Genomic DNA, 23,953 nt, shown 5'->3' on the forward strand with positions numbered 1-23,953 from the left:
TGAGAGAAGGCAATTGGGTTCTCAAGCAGGAAATATTCGAAATGATCACCCGGAGATGGGGGATTCCTGCAATAGATCTCTTTGCCGCAAGGGAAAACGCGAAGGTAGCAACGTTCTTCTCCATAAACAGGGGGGACGGGGCATTGGCAGTGGACGCACTAGCACAGAGTTGGGGTTTCTCCAGGTGCTATGCCTTCCCCCCTCCCGTGCTCATTCCAGCAGTATTAAGGAAATTTCAAGTGGAGAACACTACCCTCATTCTAATTGCACCTCACTGGCCCAGGAGGCCGTGGTTCTCGATCCTGAAGGGCCTGTCTGTAGAACCCCCCTGGATTCTCCCAGTGCAGGAGGATCTCTTGTCTCAGGGTCCGGTGTTCTGCCCTCAGGTAGGACGATGGAACCTGGCAGCGTGGCTTCTGAGGAAGAATTGCTGAAAGCCAAGGGCTTCTCAGACCGGTTGGTAGCCACTCTTCTAAACTGTAGGAAAAAGGAAACCCAGTCCATTTACTTAAAGGTATGGAAACGGTTTAACAACTGGTGTTCAGAGGGTTCCTTCAACGTACACAGCCCTGTAGCCGTTCTAGAGTTCCTACAGGCAGGGGCAGATAAGGGGTTAGCGCTTGGAACACTAAAGGCTCAGGTTTCCGCTTTGAGCGTGTTTTTAGAGAAACATCTAGCGTCAGATCCTTGGGTCGTAAGGTTCTTCAGGGCCCTAGGTAGGCAAAGGCCGGCTTCAAGCTCCCCCTTCCCAGTTTGGGATCTTTCTTTAGTTTTACAGGTTCTCACAGGGGAACCTTTTGAGCCGTTAGAATCTTGCTCATTAAGGCTGGTCACTCTAAAAACGGTGTTTTTGGTGGCGATCACTACAGCAAGAAGAGTAAGTGAACTCGAAGCCCTTTCTGTCAGGGCTCCTTTTTTTCAGGTTTTTCCGGATCGTCTGGTTTTGAAGATAGATCCGGCCTTTTTGCCTAAGGTAGCCTCTAGTTTCCACAGGATGCAGGAGATTGTGCTACCTACATTTTGTTCAAATCCAGTTAGAGAACAGGAACACATGTTTCACAGACTAGATGTTAGAAGATGTGTTCTTTATTATTTAGACTGCACAAGTCAGTTCAGAAAGGCTGATTCACTTTTTGTTTTATTTTCAGGGGCCAGGAAAGGTTCCAAAGCCTCTAGACGTACCATAGCTAGATGGTTAAGGTTAGCCATTGGGCAGGCATACGTGGCAGGGGGATTAGATCCTCCAGCTGGGATTAGAGCACACTCAACCAGGGCCGTGGCAACTTCTCAGGCAGAGTGGGCTGGTGCATCTCCGGAACAGATCTGTAGAGCTGCAACGTGGTCCAGTTTTTCTACGTTTGTGAGACACTATAGACTGGATCTTCTGTCAGCCAAAGACCAAGCCTTTGGTCGTAAGGTGCTACAGGCAGTAGTCCCACCCTAAGGTAATATACTCGCTTATCCTCTCTAAGGTGGCTGTCCTGAAAGACGATTGGGGAAAAATGGAATTACGTACCGGTAATGTCCTTTTCCAGGAGTCTTTCAGGACAGCACCGGTTCCCACCCAAATTGTTGCAGATCATCGGGAACTCATTACATGAGACCGTCAGGTAAGACTTAAAAAGTTTATTTGTTTGACGTGTTCTTGTGTCTCCCCAGTTTGGCCGGAGGTACTCTGGAAGAACTGAGGAACGAAGGGAGGAGGAGGCTTAAATTATGAAATTGAAGGCGGTGTTTCCTCAGAGGGGAGGAGCCGGTGTCTCTCTAAGGTGGCTGTCCTGAAAGACTCCTGGAAAAGGACATTACCGGTACGTAATTCCATTTTTCTGGCACTATACAGGCGATATTTTTAGCGCTGTAGAGTATGAAAAATGCTGGCAGTGTGAAACGGGTCTTAGTGTGGGCTACATATAGCAAGTTAAGTGTACAGCAATTTCCGTTAATGTACAGTACATTGTTTAACCAGTTGCCGACCGCCGCATGAAGATGTACGTCGACAGAATGGCACAGGCAGGCATATGGGCGTACCTGTACGTCCCTGCCTTCCCGCGGGTGGGGGGCCCGATCGCCCCCCCCCCGGTGCCAGCGGCGGTTGGAATCCGTTCAGGAGCGATCCGGGATGAGGGGGCGGCCATTCGTTCATGGCCACCCCCTCGCGATCGCTCCTGACGAATGGAAGTGCAGCGTGACATCACTTCCTCTCCTGTAATGTAAACACAGGCATTTTTCGTTCCGGCACCGAGGAGAGAGGATCGGTGAGTTGCACCAACACTACACAATACAGTAGAACATGCCAGGCACACTCTCACCCCCCCGATCACCCCCCCAATCACCCCTGCACCCCCAGTCACAGTGACACCAATTGCATTTTTTATTTTTATTTTATTTTTTTTGCATTGGTGTCATTTGTGACTGTAATAACTGTTAGGGCAGTTAGGGTTAGCCCCCTTTAGTTCTAGGGTACCCCCTAACCCCCCCAATAAAGGTTTAACCCCGTGATCACCCCCCATCGCCAGTGTCACTAAGGCTGGGTTCACATTGCAGCGGTTTATGAGAACTGATGTGATTCGCACCGCAGTGCAAATCGCATCTGATCTCTGTGCGATTCGAGTTCAGCCATACAGATAGTATGGCTGAATTCGCATCGCACCCGCCGCAAACTCGCACGGGACCCTTTTTTTTGGTCCGCAGCAGAATCGAATCGCATGGGTGTTCACACCATGCGATCCGATTCCTGTCCGAGTTTGCAGATCGCACTGCGATATGCGAACTGATCTGGGGGTGTCATTAACATTTCACTGACACTCCCAGCAGTTCGCATAGGGCAGTGTGATGCGGGAACCCGCCACGGATTCGCGGCGTTCCCGCATCGCTCCAGTGTGAACCCAGCCTAATCGATCATTTTTCTGATCGCTGTATTAGTGTCACAGGTGACGCTAGTTAGGCAGGTAGGTATTTAGGTTTGCCGCAGCTTTTTATAGCGCCAGGGACCCCCATATACTACCGCATAAAGCCCCCTGATTGCCCCCTAGTTAACCCTTTCACCAGTGATCACCGTATAACTGTTACAGGTGACGCTGGTTGGTTAGTTATTTTTTAGTTTCAGGGCACCCGCCATTTATTACCTAATAAAGGTTTAACCCCCTGATCACCCGGCGGGTGATATAAGTACGAGGGTGGGATAAGGTCTGCGTCGCCCCAGGCAGCGTCAGGTTAGTGCCAGTACCACTAACACCCACGCACAAAGCGTACACCTCCCTTAGTAATATAGTATCTGATCAGATCTATATTAGCGTCGCCAGCAGTTTAGGTTTCCCAAAACGCATTGTTAGCGGGATCAGCCCAGATACCTGCTAGCACCTGCGTTTAGCCCCTCCGCCAAGCCCAGCCCAGCCCACCCAAGTGCAGTATCGATCGATCACTGTCACTTACAAAACACAACACACATAACTGCAGTGTTCGCAGAGTCAGGCCTGATCCCTGCGATTGCTAACAGTTTTTTTTTTGTAGCGTTTTGATACAGTCGCTGACAGCCTAGGTGCTTTTTTACCTGTGAGTCTCACTAGTGTACCCCTAAATTTAGGGGTGTCTACTTTCCAAAATGGGGTCATTTTGGGGGGGGGGTTTGTGCCATCTTGGCATTTTATGGCCTTCAAAACTGCGATAGGTAGTGAGGAGTAAAATCAAAAATTTACACCCTTAGAAATCCTGAAGGCAGTGCTTGGTTGTCGGGGCCCCGTACGCGGCTAGGCTCCCAAAAAATCCCACACATGTGGTATCCCCGTACTCAGGAGAAGTAGCAGAATTTATTTTGGGGTGTCATTTCACATATGCCCATGGCATGTGTGAGCAATATATCATTTAGTGACAACTTTGTGGAAAAAAAAAAAAAGTTTGTAATATTCCCGCAACTTGTGGCAAAATATAAAATATTCCATGGACTCAACATGCCTCTCAGCAAATAGCTTGGGGTGTCTACTTTCTAAAATGGGGTCCTGCTAGCACCTGCGTTTAGCCCCTCCGCCCAGCCCAGCCCACCCAAGTGCAGTATCGATCGATCACTGTCACTTAGAAAACACAACACACATAACTGCAGTGTTCGCAGAGTCAGGCCTGATCCCTGCGATTGCTAACAGTTTTTTTTTTGTAGCGTTTTGATACAGTCGCTGACAGCCTAGGTGCTTTTTTACCTGTGAGTCTCACTAGTGTACCCCTAAATTTAGGGGGGTCTACTTTCCAAAATGGGGTCATTTGGGGGGGGTTTTGTGCCATCTTGGCATTTTATGGCCTTCAAAACTGTAATAGGTAGTGAGGAGTGAAGTCAAATATTTACGCCCTTAGAAAACCTGAAGGCGGTTCTTGGCTTTCGGGGCCCCGTACGCGGCTAGGCTCCCAAAAAGTCCCACATACCGTATATACTCGAGTATAGGCCGACCCGAATATAAGCCGAGGCCCCCAATTTACCCCCAAAAAAACTGGCAAACTTATTGACTCGTGTATAAGCCGAGGGTGAGACATGCCTGTCCATCCCTGTGTGTGTGTCCGTCCATCCCTGTGTGTGTGTGTGTCCATCCATCCATCCATCCCTGTGTGTGTGTGTGTCCATCCATCCATCCATCCCTGTGTGTGTGTGTGTCCATCCATCCATCCATCCATCCCTGTGTGTGTGTGTGTGTCCATCCATCCATCCATCCCTGTGTGTGTGTGTCTCCATCCATCCATCCATCCCTGTGTGTGTGTGTCTCCATCCATCCATCCATCCCTGTGTGTGTGTGTCTCCATCCATCCCTGTGTGTGTGTGTCTCCATCCATCCATCCCTGTGTGTGTGTGTGTGTGTGTGTGTGTGTGTGTGTGTGTGTGTGTCCAGCCTACCTGTGTCCCGAGCCTCCGTCCCGTGCCTTGCCTCCGTCCCGTGCCGTGCCTTGCCTCCTTGCCTCCGTCCCGTGCCGTGCCGTGCCTTGCCTCCGTCCCGTGTCGTGCCTTGCCTCCGTCCCGTCCCATGCCGTGCCTTGCCTTGCCTCCGTCCCGTCCCGTGCCAGGATCGCCGCTCTTCGTCGGCGCCTCGGCGGCCATTCTAAAATTCAAAAGCCGCGCCTCCTCCTTCGCCTGTGATAGGCGGAACACTGAATTTCCCAGCAGCCTGTGTTCCGCCTATCACGGACATCGTCTCATCCTCGTACTACGGACGAGGATGAGACGATGTCCGTGATAGGCGGAACACAGGCTGCTGGGAAATTCAGTGTTCCGCCTATCACAGGCGGAGGCGGAGGCGGAGGCGCGGCTTTCGAATTGTAGTATGTCCGCCGTCTGTCTGCTCGATACGCTGATCGAGCAGTCAGACGGCGATGACTCGAGTATAAGCCGAGGGGGGCACTTTCAGCCTCAAAAAAGAGGCTGAAAATCTCGGCTTATACTCGAGTATATACGGTATGTGGTATTCCCGTACTCAGGAGAAGCAGCAGAATTTATTTTGGGGTGTCATCTCACATATGCCCATAGCATGTGTGAGCAATATATCATTTAGTGACAACTTTGTGTAAAAAAAAAAAAAAAAAAAATTTTTTTTTTTTTGTCATTATTCAATCGCTTGAGGCAAAAAAATAAAATATTCAATGGGCTCAACGTGCCTCTTATCAATTTCCTTAGGGTATCTACTTTCCAAAATGGGGTCATTTGGGGGAGTTTTGTACTACCCTGCCATTTTAGCACCTCAAGAAATGAGATGGGCAGTCATAAACTAAAAGCTGCGTAAATTCCAGAAAACGTACCTTAGTTTGTAGATGTGACAACTTTTGCGCAAACCAATAAATATACAGTTATTGACTTTTTTTTTTTTTTTTTTTACCAAAGACATGTGGCTGAATACATTTTGGCCTAAATGTATGACTAAAATTGAGTTTATTGGATTTTTCTAATAACAAAGTAGAAAATATCTTTTTTTTTTTTTCAAAATTTGCGGTCTTTTTACGTTTATATCGCAAAAATTAAAAATCGCAGACTCAGTCAAATACCTTTAAAAGAAAGCTCTATTTGTGGGGAAAAAAAGGACGCAAATTTTCTTTGGGTACAACATTGCATGACCGCGCAATTACCAGTTAAAGCAGCGCAGTGCCAAATTGTAAAAAGACCTCTGGTCATTGACCAGCAAAATGATCCGGTCTGAAAGTGGTTAAATATGTTTTAAGGAGACTTATTTTATTTGGAACAAAAAAAAGTTATGTCTAGGAGCTGAACCTTTTATGAGGTAATGGTATCAGCTATGCACTCCTTTTTGTGCCTAGACTTCTATCACCTGGAGTTTCCTGGGTTCCTCCACTGGATAGATGTAGAATAGATTGGTAGCCAAAGAATGGGCTACATCTACTGCGCTATAAACAAAAATGGTGACAATTTTGAAAAAAAACACATTTTTTTGCTTTAATTTCCACAAAAAATATATAACATTTTTTCCCCCTCAGTTTAGGCCGATGCGTATTATTCTACATATTTTTGGTAAAAACTGTTTGCAATAATCGTTTGGTTTGTGCAAAAGTTATAGCATTTACAAAATAGGGGATAGTTTTTATGCCATTTTTATTATTCTTTTTTTATTTTTTTATTGCGACATTATGGCAGACCGGACACTTTCGGCGCAATTTTGGGACCATTCATTTATACAGCAATTGGTGCAATTAAAAATGCATTGATTACTGTGTAAATGTGACTGGAAGTGTAGGGGTTAAGTGTGTTCTAGGTAGCGATTCTAACTGGGGGGGAGGGGCTGTGTGTGACGCAACACTGATCACTGCTCCGAGCGGTGATCAGTGACAGTGTCACTAGGCAGAACAGGGAAATACTTGTTTGCATTAGCATATCCCCATTCTTCCTCTCTGAGACTATCGCGGGTATGCCCGTGGACATAGAGTCCGCGGGACCCGCAATAGCACTCGTGAAGCTCCCAGGCCAACTCGTCTCTTAAAGGGCAATGTACAGGTACATGATTTTGCCTGTACGTGCCCTTCTGCCGCAGTATATATGCGTGAGGCGATTAAAGGGGTTGTAAACAGTAGTGTTTTTTCACCTTTAATACATCCTGTGCATTAAGGTGAAAAAACACCTGGCAGCTACTCCCCCCCCCCCCCCCCCCTTATCTCCTAGGTAGGGGATGCGATGTCCCTCCCTCCACGGGGTCCCGTCTCTTGATTGGATAGACTGATTGCAGCGCAGCCATTGGCTCCTGCTGCTGTCAATCTAATACAATGATGCGGGGGGTAGGGCCGAGTCCAGCATTCTTGTCTGTGGACGCAAAAGCTGGACTCGGGAGCATGCCCACGAGGTTACCCCCTCTGGAGAGCACTTCTCCTAGGGGATTATCTATTGCGGGGAGGAGCCACCGAGGGACCCCAGAGGAGGATGTTCAGGGCCACTCTGTGCAAAACGAGCTGCACAGTGGAGGTAAATATTTTTAAAATAAACGATCCTTTTACAGTCACTTTAAATACACAACATTGGCGCTTATGTTTGTGTCCATTTGGGTTATGTTCTTTTGGTAGCATTTGTGGTTCATGCCTCACATGTGGTGATCTAATGTATGGGCTCTCTTTTTTTCACTGTTGCAACAGTTTTCACTGTTGCAACTTTGATCCAACTTTACAGCCTCTGGATCGGGGTTGCATCGGGTTTTGCTGGGGCCTTTTCTAGGCCGTTGCAACTTTGAGTTGCATAGATCGGACCGGGTGCTATTAAAATCAATGGGCCGTGACTTGTCATGCGACTTTCCAGGATCACATGGCGTGTTGCACTAGTGGAAACTGAACCTACTAGTTCTAATGACTTGCTTGAAGTTTAGCCCTCATTTGTATATATGGCTGTATATATCGGGAGGCTTTTACCTGACCTTTTACATTGTCTCGTACAATCTCCAGTAGGTTGTCTTAAAGCGGAGTTCCACCCAAAGATGGAAGTTCCGCTTTAAGGGAAGGTGATCCCCTAACATGCCACATTTGGCAGGTAATTTTTTTGGGGCAGTTCCAGCTCCCACTTCCTCCTGGCGCACTGTAGCACCGTAGATCGACAAACCAACGCCACGCAGCTGTGAAGCCACAGTCGGGCGCCCACAGTGACAATGCCGGCGCCACAGAGAGGAGGGGGGACACTAGCAGGGCTTTGTTCCCCTGCATCGCTAGACCCTTGTGTGAGTGTCCGATTTATTAAGTTTGCTTAAAGCTTAAGGCTGACTTAAATTATTATTTTTTTTTTAAAGTGGAACTCCGCTTTAATGCAATAATATTCATAGACAGCAGGTGTGTAAATGGTTTAGAGAGAAAATGTCTGGTCGCTGAGACCTTACCAAGGTATTTTGTCTTTTGAATATGTACAGCAAAGGCTCATGTTTTTTTGCTGCTGAGCCTTCATTCAGCAGAGGATCCCCTTACGTTCAGCATGCAGTACCATATGCTCTCTCCCTCCCTGGATCTGCTAAGATTAGAGACCCTGGTTCTAGCCATCTGCCAGTGGAAGGAGAGTAGAAGAGTGCAAGTCAATAATTTGAAAAGTAACTTGGGAAGTTCCCTCATCTTATATTGTATTTTTGGTGGTGTTCTTCCAGGAAGGATTTGGTGTGGATGTGGACCCTCGCATGTGCCCAGTGGGGTGAACGGCCTCGGATGGCGCACAGGGGAATGGGGCCCATCTCCTTGCATATCTGCTGTCTCCTGTGTGTGTGTGTGTGTGTGTGTGTGTGTGTGTATATGTGTGTATATATGTGTGTGTGTGTGTATGTGTGTATGTATATGTGTGTATATATATATATATATATATATATATATATATATATATATATATATATATATATATATTTTTTTTTATAGAAAGTTCAGATCATGTTAGAGATTTTCTCTTCCTGTTCAGCACTGGAAATGTGGTCTGGGCATAGTCAAGACAGCTGATTGGAAGAAAGGCACACACCCCCTCTCCGCCATGGATAAAGACTTTCAAAGCTGTTGAATAGTTAAGCACTCTGCTAATCTACTTCTAGTATCCTCCCCAACACAATACTCTGGCTGATTTTTCTCTTGGTTGACAAAGAACTTGTCCGAAGTTATCAGGATGATAACAGAACGGAGCAGGAGATGGCTACGGGACACTGCAGATGTGCCCAGCTCAAATTTATGAATTGGGTTTACATTCACTTTGACATCATAGTTGAATATGTAAAGTTCTATCGATTTGCATCACTGAGCTCTTTAATTGGGGTTGTGTGGTCCCTATAATCTTTTCTAGGGTTTAGGATTTATACAGCAGTATAAACTTGTATGACTGGTGGTGTAACAGCCATTTTGTGGCAGATGCAGACAGCTCCTTCTTGTGATGTGTTCCTTGCACTACTAATGGGCAGGAATATGGCCTGTAGGTTTGAGTTCACATCTTGCTATGTCTCTGTCCCCTATACCTGACTAGGTATGTTTAGGTTCAGTACTCCTGTATATGTTAAAAACATCAGTGCATCATTTATACTGCCTTCCTAACAGAACAGCTGTAGCTAGTCAAGGTAAATGTTCTGTTACTGCAGGCTCAATCTTCTGGAGTAGTGATCTGCATAACTTGCCACTAGCATCACAATGTGCTGTGTGAACTCAGACTTTCAACTTTGTTGTCAGGTTAATTTTTTACCCAGTTCCTTTCCAGTCACTCATAGCTGCCGTACCAGCATTCAGAGGGAAGAAAAGTCATCGTTCTAGACATATGCATTTTGGGAATAGAGATAGAGATATTATCGAATGTTTTTTTTTTTGGTGCCCGAAACCGATATCGAAAATGAAAAAATACACTAGGCCGCATACCGAAACGGCACCAATACCGACTATTTTTAAAAAATATTTTTATACAGGAGATGGTCAGAGACTGGTGACATGGTACAGGAGATGGTCAGAGACTGGGGACATAGGGTTGTGGTTCAGTGCCAGGAGACACGAGTCAGTGCAAAATCAAGTTGGTGCCACAAGATATGGCAAAGTGGGTTAGAGCAGGTAGACACAGGTCAATGCAGAAAGATGTGGGAATGTAGGTCCATGCTGGGAAATGAGGGTCAGGGTAGAGAGACTAGGGTCAGAGGAGGGGGACACAGGTCAGAGCTGGAAGACATGGGTCAAGAGAAGAGTCGGTGCTGGGAGATTTGGGGATTAGGGTCAGTGCTGAGAAATTAGGGTCAGGAGACAAGGGTCAGAGGAGGGGAACATGAGGGTCCAGAGGCGTGGGGTCAGAACAGGGTATCATAGGTCAGCATTAGGAGACGAGGGCTTGAGTCTCACAGGTCAGTGTTGGCAGATGTGGGGTCACAGGTCAGCACTAGGCACAGCTCACACCCCCCAGGCCGCCTCTCACTGTCCTCTTCCCGAACACATACAGCCTCCTCTGTTGCATCACATTGAATGCGTCGACAGGAGCCCAGCCTGTATTGACAGAGCGATGTCCGGATGCCCCCCAAACCTACCGGGACAGGCTGTAGAGGAGGAGTTGCAGAGACAGCATGCTGCCTGATGACACACGGCTCTGAGTGACCCGCTAGAGGGGATAGGAGGAACCACAGCCATGTGACCGGGGTGAGAGCTGATGTCATGGTACCATGTGACCTCTGGAGAGAGGGCAGGAACGACGAATGTGTGGTAGGGAGGGACAACGTGCACAGATTTGACAGTGTGACATTGGATGAGGAGAGGAGGTGACTGCGGCGAGCTGTGCCAGGACACCCCCATAATGGACGGTGCCCCGACCAGCAGGCCACGCCCCGTTTTCGGCTCAATTATCGGCAAGATTTCTCTTTCGGCAAATTGCTGAAAAGGCCATTTTCGGCCGATTAAATTTCAGAATGTGTGTGTGTGTGTGTGTGTATGTATGTATATGGTATATTATATTTAAATATTCTCACTGGATAATATCTAGGGCCGGTTATCTAAATGTCAATGGGTATCTCATTGAATGAACATTATGTAGGAAGTGATCTATAGATTGGAGATCAACTTCTAGTTTGCTTGTTCTGGAGCTCACTCAGTTAAAGGCAAGAAGGCCTCAAAATATTGCTATCACAGCTTGATTGAAATATGCAATGATGAAAGCCTACCAGGCATCATCTCTGTTTCCTCTGGAAAACATCAAAGCTCATTCAGACTGAGCAAGGGCCATTTCTAGGGCTGGAAAAATCAGTGCTTCTCCTCCCAAGATCTTTAAAAAAAAAACTGCATCCGGGTCCAGCTTCCAAACCTTCATAAACTATACTGACCGGGCCTGTTCTCTAACCAGAAACAGGCTGTCGGGAGGAAGGTGCTTAAAGCTGTGGTCCCACCCTGATCGGGTAGTTCTATTTTGTCCTCTGTAAGTCATTTTGGAAGATGACTTGGGAAAACAAGAGTTTACCTGTTGAGTCCTTTTCCAGGAATCTTCCAGGGCATCGTTTCCCTTCCTTGTTTTTATAAGTCTAATGATGTAATCCTAAGCTTGTTGCACTAAAGGGAGTTTTTATTTTATCTGTGCCTTGAGTTATTTATTAATACTGAAGGGGCTACTGCCTGTGGGCTTTTTTTTATTTTATTTTTTATGTGGCTCATGTGTTTCCTGTGCCAGGTTGGAGGAGCCTCTGTACTTGGTCTTCATGTGTGTCTTTAGGAGTCTGGTAGGGAATTGCACCGAGGGGGATATGCAGAAGATACATAATACATTCCAGGAGCTGTTTGTTTAAAAGAGTACATTTTTGCTTTCATTGTAGACTATCTAGTACAAGAACTGGAAAATTATGAATAAAGTTAAAAATAAAAAAATTTAAAAAATTGGAAGATATTGCCAGCTACAGTTATAGACACAAGCTTTGCTTTGTGACCATTGCAATGCTGAGTCTTTGCATCTCCAAATATAGGAAAACGGCACTGTGAAATTTAAAATCCATTGCAGGTTAAGTTTGAGTATAGATCCTGTTCATATATTGTGTGGCGGTTTGGAATTACAATAAGATATAATATTGGGTAATCTGAATTTAAATTATGTAAACTATAATTCTCCTTATATCATAATTGATACTTTATATTTTTACAGATATCATTCACAAGTTTATCAGAGACAAATACTCTAAAAGGTTTCCAGAATTAGAATCCTTGGTTCCCAATGCTTTGGACTATATCAGAACAGTGAAGGTAGGTGTGTGTGTGTGTGTGTGTGTACCCTATAGTTCATTGAGGCAATGCTTCATTCCTCCTGAAAAGTGATAAAAATGAAAAGCATGTGTTTCCATGTATACTTGCATGCCTTTGGTATGTCAGAGTAAAGCAAAGGTGTGACAAGGCACATTTTTCTACAAAGATATTCTAAAAATGTCCTAAACCAATTATGTCCCCTAGAAAATATTAAAAAAGTGGATTGTAGTGATATTTCATACTGTCTTTTCTGTAATTGTTATCCCACACATTTGTCTGAAGTCCAGCTCTGTGCGTATGATGAACTTGACACTGTAGATCACGGCCAAGTGAATCTCTGCATGCAGGACCAAGTCACCCAGGAAACCAATCACTGCAAACCCTCATTATCCCAGCAAGGCAAGAACTGGAGACAGAACCTTGGTAAATAACTGGGAGTGTAGGCAAGACCAAAAGGGGAATGCTACAACTAACCATGCATGTCCCTGATCGCAAGGTGTAAAACAACAATGATGTCCTTCACAGATGGGAATGTGCAGGTAAGGGTCCTTGGTGGCTATGGAGGCCAGGAAACCCATTGATGAAGAAAGGCCACCACAAACAAATGGATTCCATCTTGAAATTTTGATCCCGCATGAAAGAATTCAATGTCTTTAAGACCAGGCTCAGGAGAATCCCATTCTGCTTGTAAACTGTAAACGGATTTTGGTAAAGTCACCAGGACACCGTTCCCTGCAGAAGCAGGTCCTTCACTTCCCAAAACAGACATCTGCAGGATCCTTAATAGAAGGGTTTTCTGCCACAGAGATTGCAGTGGATCCACCACAGGTGGAGAAGCCAAACTCTTTAGAAGGACTTCCACATGGGGTAGCATACCACAAAGCGTCTGGGCATATAAGCATACCAAACAAGTTGTTAAAATACATGGAGTATGTTTTTTTTTTTTTCTTCATTAAAGAAAGATCTGGTCTCGCCAGTGATGCACCTCCATCCCTAATACTGCAATAAAAATATAGGTCTCGCCCTTTGGGACTTTATGTGAGGTGTGCACAATTGGCCAATGATATTGACAAATACAATAAACCTTTATTGCAGAAATGATCACGCATGAAAGGGTAGCCTAAACCAAAGCAAAGCCTATACAATATTCCATTATATACAAGGTATACATAACTTCTAATACAGCCAACGCGTTTCAAGAGATATGACTCTCTTCAGAGGGGGGTGAATGTAAGATGTATCTGAAAATGAATGACCAAAAAGGTAATTTAACTCATGAATAAATCGTGGACAAATGGTAAGAGGGGCCTTACAGAGAGAGTAAAGACCCCATACTCTCTAGTCGGCAAGGCCTAGTTATGTGTCTGTGGCCATGTTCAGAGAATGGCAGCAAAATATGCTCCGCTCCCTTCCCAAGCATATATTGCTGCCATCCTCTGTGAACATCGCCACAGGCACCTATGCCTTGCCGATTGAATATAATTTTGCTCTGTCAATGGTTTATTTAGAATACCTCTTGTAAGTCTCCTTTCCATTGTGGCCATTTTCAACTTTAAAGTACAGACGGTCCATGGGTTACGGACAAGATGGCGACTATAGTTTTGCTAAGTTGGAACAGTAAATTTATTTATTTATTTTTCACCAAAAAATCTACAGGAGTCAATTTCCTTTCCTAGTGGTAGATTTTCCTCTCACCTCCAGGAAGTGAATCCTTCTAGTGAGAATATACAAGGCAGTAAATCCTCAGGAGCTAGGGCGCCACACCATACAATACTGTACTAGCCAAAACTAATGAATAAATATATCATATTTTTTATGTTTGCAAATAAAGTGTAAAAAAACAATTATCATGCAAAAAAGTAGCACTGTGGTTAAACCTCCATTATAAGTTTTCACTTATAACATCCACATTTATCACAGTGAAATGTCCATAATAAAATAAAAATGTGAAAAAAGGTAAAACAAGTCCACCATATGGTGCATAATGGTGTTTAAAATCTTCTCCCTTTTTTTTTTTTTTTTTTTTTTTAAATATCAGCCACACAATGCCTCATGTGCACTGGTGATCCCTCTCATCAGCAGATAACGCACTTGCCAAGGCCCCTTTCACACTGGGGCGGTGCAGGCATCGCTATTTTTAGCAGCACTTTACTGTCGCTTTAGCAGTGGTATTCGGCCACTAGCGGGGCTGTTTTACCCCCGCTAGAGGCTGAAAAAGGGTTAAAACCACTCGCAAAGCGCCGCTGCAGCGGCGCTTTGCCGGCGGTATAGCCACGCTGCCCCATTGATTTCAATGGGTAGGAGTGGTGAATAAAACGCTCCTTCACCGCTCCAAAGATGCGGCTAGCAGGACTTTTTTTTTTTTTTTTACCGTCCTGCCAGAGCACTCCTCCAGTGTGAAAGCCCTCCAGCTTTCACACTGGAGTGAAAGGAGCCGCTTTTTTCAGGCACTATACAGGTGCTATTTTTAGCGCTGTAGCGCCTGAAAAACGCCTCAGTGTGAAAGGGGCCTAAAATTCAATGACTCCCACTCTCTTGGTCGTCACAAAACACTTGTGTGGAATATCCCACTGTACAGATCAAAGGTTTTTATATATTGCAATCACATTTACTTGCGGTATATTGAGTGGCTAACCTAATATGAATTTTAGGGAGGTCCGGGTATTAATACATTTTTATTTTTATTTTTTTATTTGTAATCATTTTAGTTTTATTCATTGTGAATGCTGTGCATATCCTCCCATCACATTTTACCCAGCAGGATGCAGAGTTTGAAAACCTATACCCCTCCTGGGGTGAGATGGGAGGTAAAAACATCATTGTCAATTTAGAGGTTAACTGCACAGTTGGCCAATTTGGCTGCAGAGGAACATATGCAGTTTATTACGGACACTTGGCGAAGGATTAGTACTTGAGTGGTAACTATGGTGATGACCTCTAAAGAAAAGGAGGATACATAAGCGCGGATGGCGCGCCATGTAGCCACCACCTGTGACGAAGTCTGAAGGGATAAAACGCGTTGGGTGTGGTAACACGACTGCTGGTGAAATCCGTATCGGAAGGAAACGTAGAGGCTCATACTTGGTGTCCGGAGGTGGTAAGACCTTCACTCTATCACTTAAGCAAAGCACCTGATGTCGTCTCTTATTATACCTACCTGCGAGTTTTTGTGTTTTTAACCTCCCCTGGCGGTATGATTCAGTCTGGTTTTAGGTGCTGAAAGCGGTACAATTATTTTGCATGGAAATTTGGCGTTTTTATTTTGTAGTCCTGTAATTCTTAGGAATAACTCTCTTAAATCTGTTCAAACCAGAGTCTAGCAGACATCCCGGGTATGATAAAGTTTATAATATAATAAAGATCAAAATAAAAATTATTCAATAATGTAATCAAATCCTAAAACACTGAAAACGGGACAAGTTTTGGTTGCTATGGACAATCTTAAAATTCCAGGCAGAAAAAACAGTATTTATAATATAAAAGTACATGCAGGGCATTGCACAGACCACTAGGCACAAAGGGGTGTGTCAATTTTAATACAGCACTGTAATCTGTAAGATTACAGTGCTGTGTGTTTGTGTCTTTTTTTTTTTTTACTTTTTTGAATTTGCTGCCGTAACGTCGCAGGGAACGGAGCTCGGCGGCATTCGGCACTTGAATCGAGCGGAGGACAGCTCGATCACACATCGCGGAGGACATCGCTGGATCCAGGGGACAAGGTAAGTAACTCACTGTGTCCTCCCCTGCATCCAGCGAAGCAATCCTGGCTCGGGGGTTACCGCTCCTATTAGTGAAATCCCAACCCAAGCCAGACTCGGGAATCCTGCAAGGGGGGTTAATATGGATGTGGCCATTGATTCCTACATAGATACGTGGTGACCACTTTTGATCTGTACAGCGAGAGATTTCACACAAGTGTTTTGTGCCGACCGTTCGAATGGGAGGCATTGAATTTTGGTGAATGCGTTCTCTGCTGGGGAGAGAGATCACCAGTGCAGGTGAGGCAGTGTGTGGCTGATATTTCTTTTGTTCAGTGACGGACACAACTCCTTTTTAAATCTTGACCTTGTTATCACGCCACCTTCAGGAGAGGACTAGGCAGAACATGTAAAAGCAGCAAGACTGCCCAGAGGGCAGCCCCACCGGCTATAACACCTCACCCTGCTTCCTGCAGCTCAGTTTTTTTTTTTTTTGTTTTTTCTGCCTAGTGTAGAAGGACCTGGCTCCTTGAGGGGACTATTGCTCCAGAGAATTTTTACTGTAATTTTGATACTGTGATCTACAATCAACATATAGATCTTTGTAGTCTCCCCAGCCTGGCCATCGAGCATAAACAGACCCTAGCTACATACTGGGTCGGCCACGACATGCCCCTTCTGGTCCAGGGGCGGCTGGTGGGTTATATGCTCCAGGGCACACACATGACCGAGCTACTGCTGTCCATGTCAGTGTGCCAATGCGTCCAGCAGTCCCGACAGGAGGGGTAAGTATGACTCCCCTTGCCTCGGAAGGATGGAGCAGCTGGGCATTCCCTGGGAGGTCAACTAGGGGGTCTCACTCTCCCTTTCCTCTCTCCCTATCCTTTATTCCCTCCTCCACCTGCTGGGGCTGCTGTGTGACTGGGCATGAGGTGCGGTGTATGTACCTGGCCGGGGGTCCTCTGAGGGGAGGCTGCGCTGGCTGTCGGGTGGCCGTTCTTTCTTTCCCTGCTTTTTTCCTGTCAGTGAAGTATTCAGGCTGTTTGCCATGAGGGGAGGCTGCTGCCATTTTCCTGTAGTCTTATGCAGTGTATATGCTGTCAGCCATTTTCTAGAAGGTTCTGTGGCTATTTTCTTGGTGGGTTTTTATTTTTATTTTTTTATTTTTTTTGCTACAACAGCCGTTGGCCATTTTCTTGTAGCCTCAGCGCGTTTTACCTCTAGTGCTGGTGTCTGTATACTTCAGAACAGTGCGTTTTTACACCGAGCACTTCATGACTGACACAGGGCAGAGGGGACGGCGGCAGCACAGCGCAGTACTTGGCCAGGGTCTTGGGCCCCTCAGTCTACGAGCAGCTAGGAGGGTGCGTTTTTTTGTACCTTGCCTCAAGTCCCTGAGTTGTGGCAGGCGAGTGAGGGTCAGCATGGCGTCAGAAGTCGGCGCTTCTTCCTCGGACATCCCTGCCATTGCAACCGGCTCACCTGCACAAAATGCAGTGCCTATGGACGTGTAACAATGGTCCTGGAGACCTTTGCCAGAGTGGAATCGGCGTGACGGCGCAAGGGAGGGGTAAAAAAATGCCTCCTGCCCCAAGAGCTTTCCCCAGAAGATGGGGGGGGGGGCAGCTATGATTCAGACTCTGGCCCCGCGGTGACAGGCAGCCCCTGTTCTGATGTGTCAGAGGATGCGGGCCAGCACCGTTTGGACAGTGAGAATGACGATGTCCGGGTCAGCGCAGGAAAAAGCGCTAGTAGGAGAACTTATCACAGCGGTACGGGATACCCTGAAAATACAGGATGCAGCAGGGACATCTGCAGTGGTGGCAGTCTCTTTTGGGTCCCACAAACCGGCCCGCACCCGCCCATTTACAAGGAATGGGGAAGCCTGCAACGGGCCTTTTCAGTCCCAAGAAAAATGGCGGTGCGTTACCCATGTTGCACCGTGAATTGGAGAATCAGTAGACTTCCCCGGTCTGCGTAGACCTGGCAGATCAGTTGGTCCATGGCCTTGAGTATGTCTGTGGTGCGACCCTGCATACGGTCCCCCTGCTCTCTAGTATCAGCAGTGGTGCTATGGCGCTTGATTTAGCTGAAATGCTGGTCTGCAGAAAAAAAAAAAAAAGCACTGGCGGATTTGCCCTTCCAAGTTGAGACTATTTGGTGCCTCTCTGGATGACATTATTAACCACTTGCTTACTGGGCACTTAAACCCCCCTCAGTCCCAGACCAATTTTCAGCTTTCAGCGCTGATGCACTTTGAGTGACAATTACGCGGTCATACAACACTGTACCCAAATGAAATTTTTATCATTTTTTTTCCCACAAATAGAGCTTTCTTTTGGTGGTATTTAGTTACAGCTCGGAGTTTTATTTTTTGCTAAACAAACAAAAAAAGATGCAAAAAAAAAAAAAAATCATGTTTTAATAGTTTGTTATAAAATTTTGCAAACGGGTCATTTTTCTCCTTCATTGAAGTGCGCTGATTAGGCGGCACTGATGGGCTGCATTGGTGGGCACTGATGGGCTGCATTGGTGGGCACTGATGGGCTGCATTGGTGGGCACTGATGGGCTGCATTGGTGGGCACTGATGGGCTGCATTGGTGGGCACTGATGGGCTGCATTGGTGGGCACTGATGGGTTGCATTGGTGGGCACTGATGGGCTGCATTGGTGGGCACTGATGGGCTGCATTGGTGGGCACTGATGGGCTGCATTGGTGGGCACTGATGGGCTGCATTGGTGGGCACTGATGGGCTGCACTGGTGGGCACTGATGGGCTGCACTGGTGGGCACTGATGGGCTGCACTGGTGGGCACTGATAGGCATAGTTAAGGCGGCACTGATGGGCAAAGATGGGCACAGATAAGATGGCACAGATGGGTGGCACGGATAAGTGGCACTGATGGGCAAAGATGGGCACAGATAAGATGGCACAGATGGGTGGCACGGATAAGTGGCACGGATGGGCACTGATAGGTACCACAGATAGATGGGACTGATGGGCACTGATAGGTGGCTCTGATGGGCGGCACTGCTGGGCACTGATGGGCGGCACTGGGGTGCAGCACCTTTGAGGCAGATTTTGGGTGGCACTGTGGGTGGCACTGCTGGGTGGCACTGTGGGCACTGCTGGGTGGCACTATGGGCACTGCTGGGTGGCACTGACAGGGGGGCACTTACTTTATTTCAGGATGGCACTGCGGGTGGCAGGTGGGCACTGGCAGGGGGCAGGTGTCCGTTTGAATTGCTGGCCGTGATCGGGACTGATGTCCCGAACACGGCCGCCGGCGATCGGCTTTTTTTTTTTCTCCTCGCGCTGTCAGCGCGAGGAGGAATACTAGCCGATTACCGGCTCCGTTTTATCACATGATCAGCTGTCATTGGCTGACAGCTGATCACGTGATAAGGGGTCGGGATCGACCCCTTACACGGATCGGTGATCAGGCGAGTCTCACGGACTCGCCGATCACAGAGCGCGCCGCGCGCGCCCCTCAGGGGGCGCGCAGGCCGCTCGTAACCGGGACCACGTCAATAGACGTAGTCCCGGAAATGTGGGTCCGCGCTGTTGCCGTCATTTTGCAATAGCGCGGATCCCAAGTGGTTAAAAAGGTTACCGATGGGAAGAGCACGTTGCTCCCACAGTCCAGAAAGGGTAAGGAGCCACACCGTAGGCAAGGGCCCTCCTTTTTTTTTTTTTTTTTTTTTTGTTGCTCAGAAGTAACTTTTTCGCCTGCGCGGGTTGGCAGGTAAGTCTGACATGGCGCCGGCTGAATGACAAACGCATCCCTTGTTCTGCAATAATAAGTTTGTAAGCAAAAATGTTACTGCATGAAGGTTTGCTCCCCCCCCCCACTCAACTCTCGGTCACCTTCCGGAGTTTGGGACTACAGTCAAGGCCCTCAACAGCTTTGTGAAATTGCAAAGGTTCAGGATGGAATCAGTTCGCTCCGTGGTCGCTGCACTCCATCAGGGGGACTTCCTGGCGTCCTTGGATATCAAGGATGCATACTTGCATGTACCCATATGCCTCAGGCATCAGAGGTTTCTTGCGATTTTAAGTCAAGGAAGAGCACTACCAATTTGTGGCTCTCCCTTTTGGTCTGGTGTTGGCCCCAATTCTGGCATTAAGGCAACGTGGGATCACAATCGTGGGTTACCCAGACAACCTTCTGAGGGCAGCTTCCGCCACAGAATTAAGGGAGGCTATAGGGATCACCAAACTCTCTGTGAGTTTGGTTGGGTACTGAACCTAAAAAAGTCTGTGTTAGTGCCGACTCAATGCCTGGAGTAGCTGAGCTTACTGCTGGACTCCTCAGAAGCGAGAGGTTTTTCTCCCTTCAGACAAGCTGCAAACTCTTCAAGCTGCAGTGAAGTTGTTGGTGAACCGCAGGTGGTCATCGCCGCGCTTCTGCATGTGAGTCCATTTGTGCAAGGGGTTTGACACGTAGCCCCTCAGGTTGGACCACCACTACCTCCATGGGATCTGAATCTGGTGCTTTCGTTTCTTCAGAAACTGCTGTTTGAAAATATTAGGGAGATTCCCTTTTTGAATCTCTCAGAAAGCAGTCTTTCTAGTGGCCATTGCATCTGCCAGGAGGGTTTCTGAGTTGGAGGCCTTGTCATGCAAGATTCTCTGTTTGGCCCTCCACAAGGATAAGTCGGTGCTACGTCCACAGCCCTTTTTTTCTTCCAAAGGTGGTTTCAGCCTTTCATCTAAATGAGGACATCAGGTTTCCTTCCCTATGTCCTAAGCCGACACATCTGAAAGAAGTTGCTTTACATTCCCTGGACGTGGTCTGGCCTCTATGGGTGTATCTGTCTGCTACGGCTCCATTCCTGAGGAGGACTCTCGATGGCTGGTCCGAAGAAAGGTCTGGCGGTCTTGTCGACCACCACCTCTCAGTCGATCAGGCAGTGGTTCAGGTCTATGCCTTAAAAGAGCGGATGCCCCTTTTCCTGTCATGTAAAAACAGGTAAGGGTTGCCCCAGGGATTCTATGGGCAGAAAAAGTGATAGGATTCAAAAAGTGATAATTTGTATACAATGTAAAAAAAAAGTATAAAGTGTATTGAAACATTAAATTATGTAGAAAAAATCATTACATACACATCTAAGATAATAGACCATACAATAAAACACAAGATACAACAGCTGCCAAAAAATTTTGGAATACACAGATATATCCGACATTAACCACTTGACCACTGGGCACTTAAAGAGGAAGTAAACCCTGCAAAGGTAAAGCATAATGGACTACTATGCATCGCATAGTAGCTCATTATGTGTCACTTACCTGACACAGGAGCCAGCGATGTCGCCGCTGTCCCCTGTAGTCCGCCGCATCCATGTTGCTTGTGGCGTCTCGCAGCTCCGACGAATCACAGCGGCGCAACCGCGATGACGTCACTCCCGCGCATGCGCACGGGAGTCGCGTCTCGCAGCTCCGCCGCTGCCATACGGCGAAGCCGCGATGACGTCACTCCCGCGCATGCGCACGGGAGTCGACAAATTTGGCAAATCCATTCTTGGATTTGCCGCATTTAGTGCGCCTGCGCGCCGCTGTCTACGGCGCATGCGCCGTAGACAGCGGTGCCCATTTTCGGGCAAATATCTCCTAAACCATATAGGTTTAGGAGATATTGCTTGGACCTACAGGTAAGCCTTAATCTAGGCTTACCTATAGGTCCAAGTTGTTTGGAAGGGTTTACTTCCTCTTTAAACACCCTTGATAACCAGACCAATTTTCAGCTTTCGGTGCTCACATTGAATGACAATTACTCAGTCATGCAACACTGGACCTATATGAAATTTTTGTCCTTTTTTTCACACAAATGGAGCTTTCTTTTGGCGGTACTTGATCACCGCTCGGTTTTTTTTTTGTGCTATAAAAGAAAAAAATACAGAAAAATCTGTAAAAAAAATGAATTTTTCTTTGTTATAAAATTTAGCAGATTAGTAATTTTTTTTCTTCATAAATTTTGGCCAAAATTTATACTACTACATATCTTTGGTAAAAAGTACAAATTGGTGGATATTATTTGGTCTTTGTGAAAGTTATAGAGTCCACAAGCTATGGTGCCAATATCTGAAAATTGATCACACCTGAAGTACTGACGGCCTATTTCAATTCTTGAGACCCTAACATGCCAGAAAAGTACAAATACCCCCCAAATGACCCCTTTTTGGAAAGAAGACATTCCAATGTATTTAGCAAGAGGCATGATGAGTTTTTTGAAGTTGTCATTTTTTCCCACAATTCTTTGCAAAATCAAGATTATTTTTTACTTTTTTTTATTTATTTTTTCACAAAATTGTCATAATCACTTTATTTCTCACACACAGCATATGCATACCACAAATTACACCCCAAAACACATTCTGCTATTACTCCCGAGTACGGCGATACCACATGTGTGAGACTTTTACACAGTGTGGCCACATACAGAGGCCTAACATGCAGGGAGCGCCATCAGGCGTTCTGGAGCACCCAGGACAATTCTGACATTTCTCTCCTACATGTAAAAATCATCATTTACAATGCCTTGCGAAAGTATTCGGCCCCCTTGAACTTTTCAACCTTTTGCCACATTTCAGGCTTCAAACATAAAGATATAAAATTTTAATTTTTCCCAAGTTCGTGTTTCAGGACAGCCACCTTAGAGAGAGACACTGGCTCCTCCCTTCTTAGGAAACACCGCCTTCATTTCCATGATTTAAGCCTCATCCTCACTCCGTTCCTCAGTTATGGTGTTTCCTCCGGTGGGGAGACACCGCTAAGGAACCTTAGCTAAATCAGTTGGCGAGACTGAAGCTATCCGAGCGGAGCTCCGGCCCCACTCGGCAGTCCGATCGTCTATCGGTCTACTTTCGGCAGTCCGGTCAGGTAGGGAGCTGAATTTTCGTACTGACCATACACTCTAAACTTCGCTTGGAGAAAGCAGGAAGTTTTAGAGGATCATCCGTTCGTTCACCCAGGAGGGTGCTTCAACAGGATAGGCAGTCCGGTCGGCTGGGGAGCCGAACTCTTGTACTGACCTTTTTTTACACACACTCTAAACTTCGCTTGGGGAAAGCAGAAAGTTTGGGGGAGGTCCATCCCTTCGTTTCGCCCAGTGGGGCGCTGCAACAAGACGTCCAAGGTCCCCCTGTGTTTACAGTCGGCTTGGAGCTGGAGGCCGGACCGGATGACGGGCGACGTCAGTTCTGGTGGGGGCGGACCTCTTCGTTGGATCCGCGTCTTCTGGTTCCGGACGCGGCACGCGATAGGGGACCAAGCGTTCGGCTGGTGCAGCCTCTCTTTCTAAAGTTGTACAGGCAGCTGTAGGAGGCACGTTCGTACCACTCTTCCTCAACAGGAGAATGTCTGAAGCAGAGGCTCCAAGAGCTCCTGGAGACAACAGCACCAACCACTCAAAGGTAAGGGGAACCCTGGGGAGGTGTTCCCTTACTTTATAACCGGTAGCTCCACTGGTGTTTTCCTCCTTGGTGGTCGGGGGGGAAGGGTAGTGCGTCTGGGATCCTGGTGATGGTTGATCCTGGGGGGGGAGCACTCCCGGTGGTCCTCTATGTAGCGCTGGTGTTCTTTTTCCTTTTAAATCTTATGCTGCTCTCTCTCTTATTTCTGTTTTTCAGAAAGCCGCGAGCAAGTCCCCCCATGGTTCTAGGAAGAAGTGTCCTTTATGTAGAGCCTCTATGGGGGATTCCTGGTCCAAGGCACTTTGTAAAGAGTGTATTGAGGGGTTGCTTAGGGAGCAGGCAGCAGAACAGGGTGCAGATCTGGCGGCTTCTGTGAAGGAACTCTCTAGTACAGTGGCGAACCTTGGCACCCCAGATGTTTTGGAACTACATTTCCCATGATGCTCAACTACACTGAAGAGTGCATGAGCATCATGGGAAATGTAGTCCCAAAACATCTGGGGTGCCAAGGTTCGCCATCACTGCTCTAGTACTTTCCAGTACTTCAAAACATTTTTCTCCAGTTTCCAGTGGCCTCAGCCCCAGAGCACTCCTACACCAGCGCAGCAGAGTGTACCATCTAGCCTAATGGATGTTCCTCCCGCAGGTGGAGAGAATCCAGGGGGCTCCAGAGAGGA

The 23,953-nt window shown here is 46.8% G+C and overlaps 1 protein-coding gene across 3 annotated transcripts in view; it reads left to right on the plus strand.

Annotated features, from left to right (window-relative positions):
- LOC143933914 (U4/U6 small nuclear ribonucleoprotein Prp31-like) overlaps window positions 1-23,953 on the plus strand; it is a 232,544-nt gene that overhangs the window by 100,332 nt on the left and 108,259 nt on the right. For all 3 annotated transcript variants that reach the window (XM_077457063.1, XM_077457067.1, XM_077457066.1), the window contains exon 5: window positions 12,065-12,162. In XM_077457063.1, the coding sequence (XP_077313189.1) occupies window positions 12,065-12,162 (98 nt within the window). The remainder of the gene's footprint in view (window positions 1-12,064; window positions 12,163-23,953) is intronic.

The sequence above is a fragment of the Lithobates pipiens genome, unplaced genomic scaffold (genome assembly GCF_037356315.1).
Source record: "Lithobates pipiens isolate NorthernLeopardFrog02 unplaced genomic scaffold, aLitPip1_a1.2 Scaffold_27, whole genome shotgun sequence".
Lineage (NCBI taxonomy): Eukaryota > Metazoa > Chordata > Amphibia > Anura > Ranidae > Lithobates > Lithobates pipiens.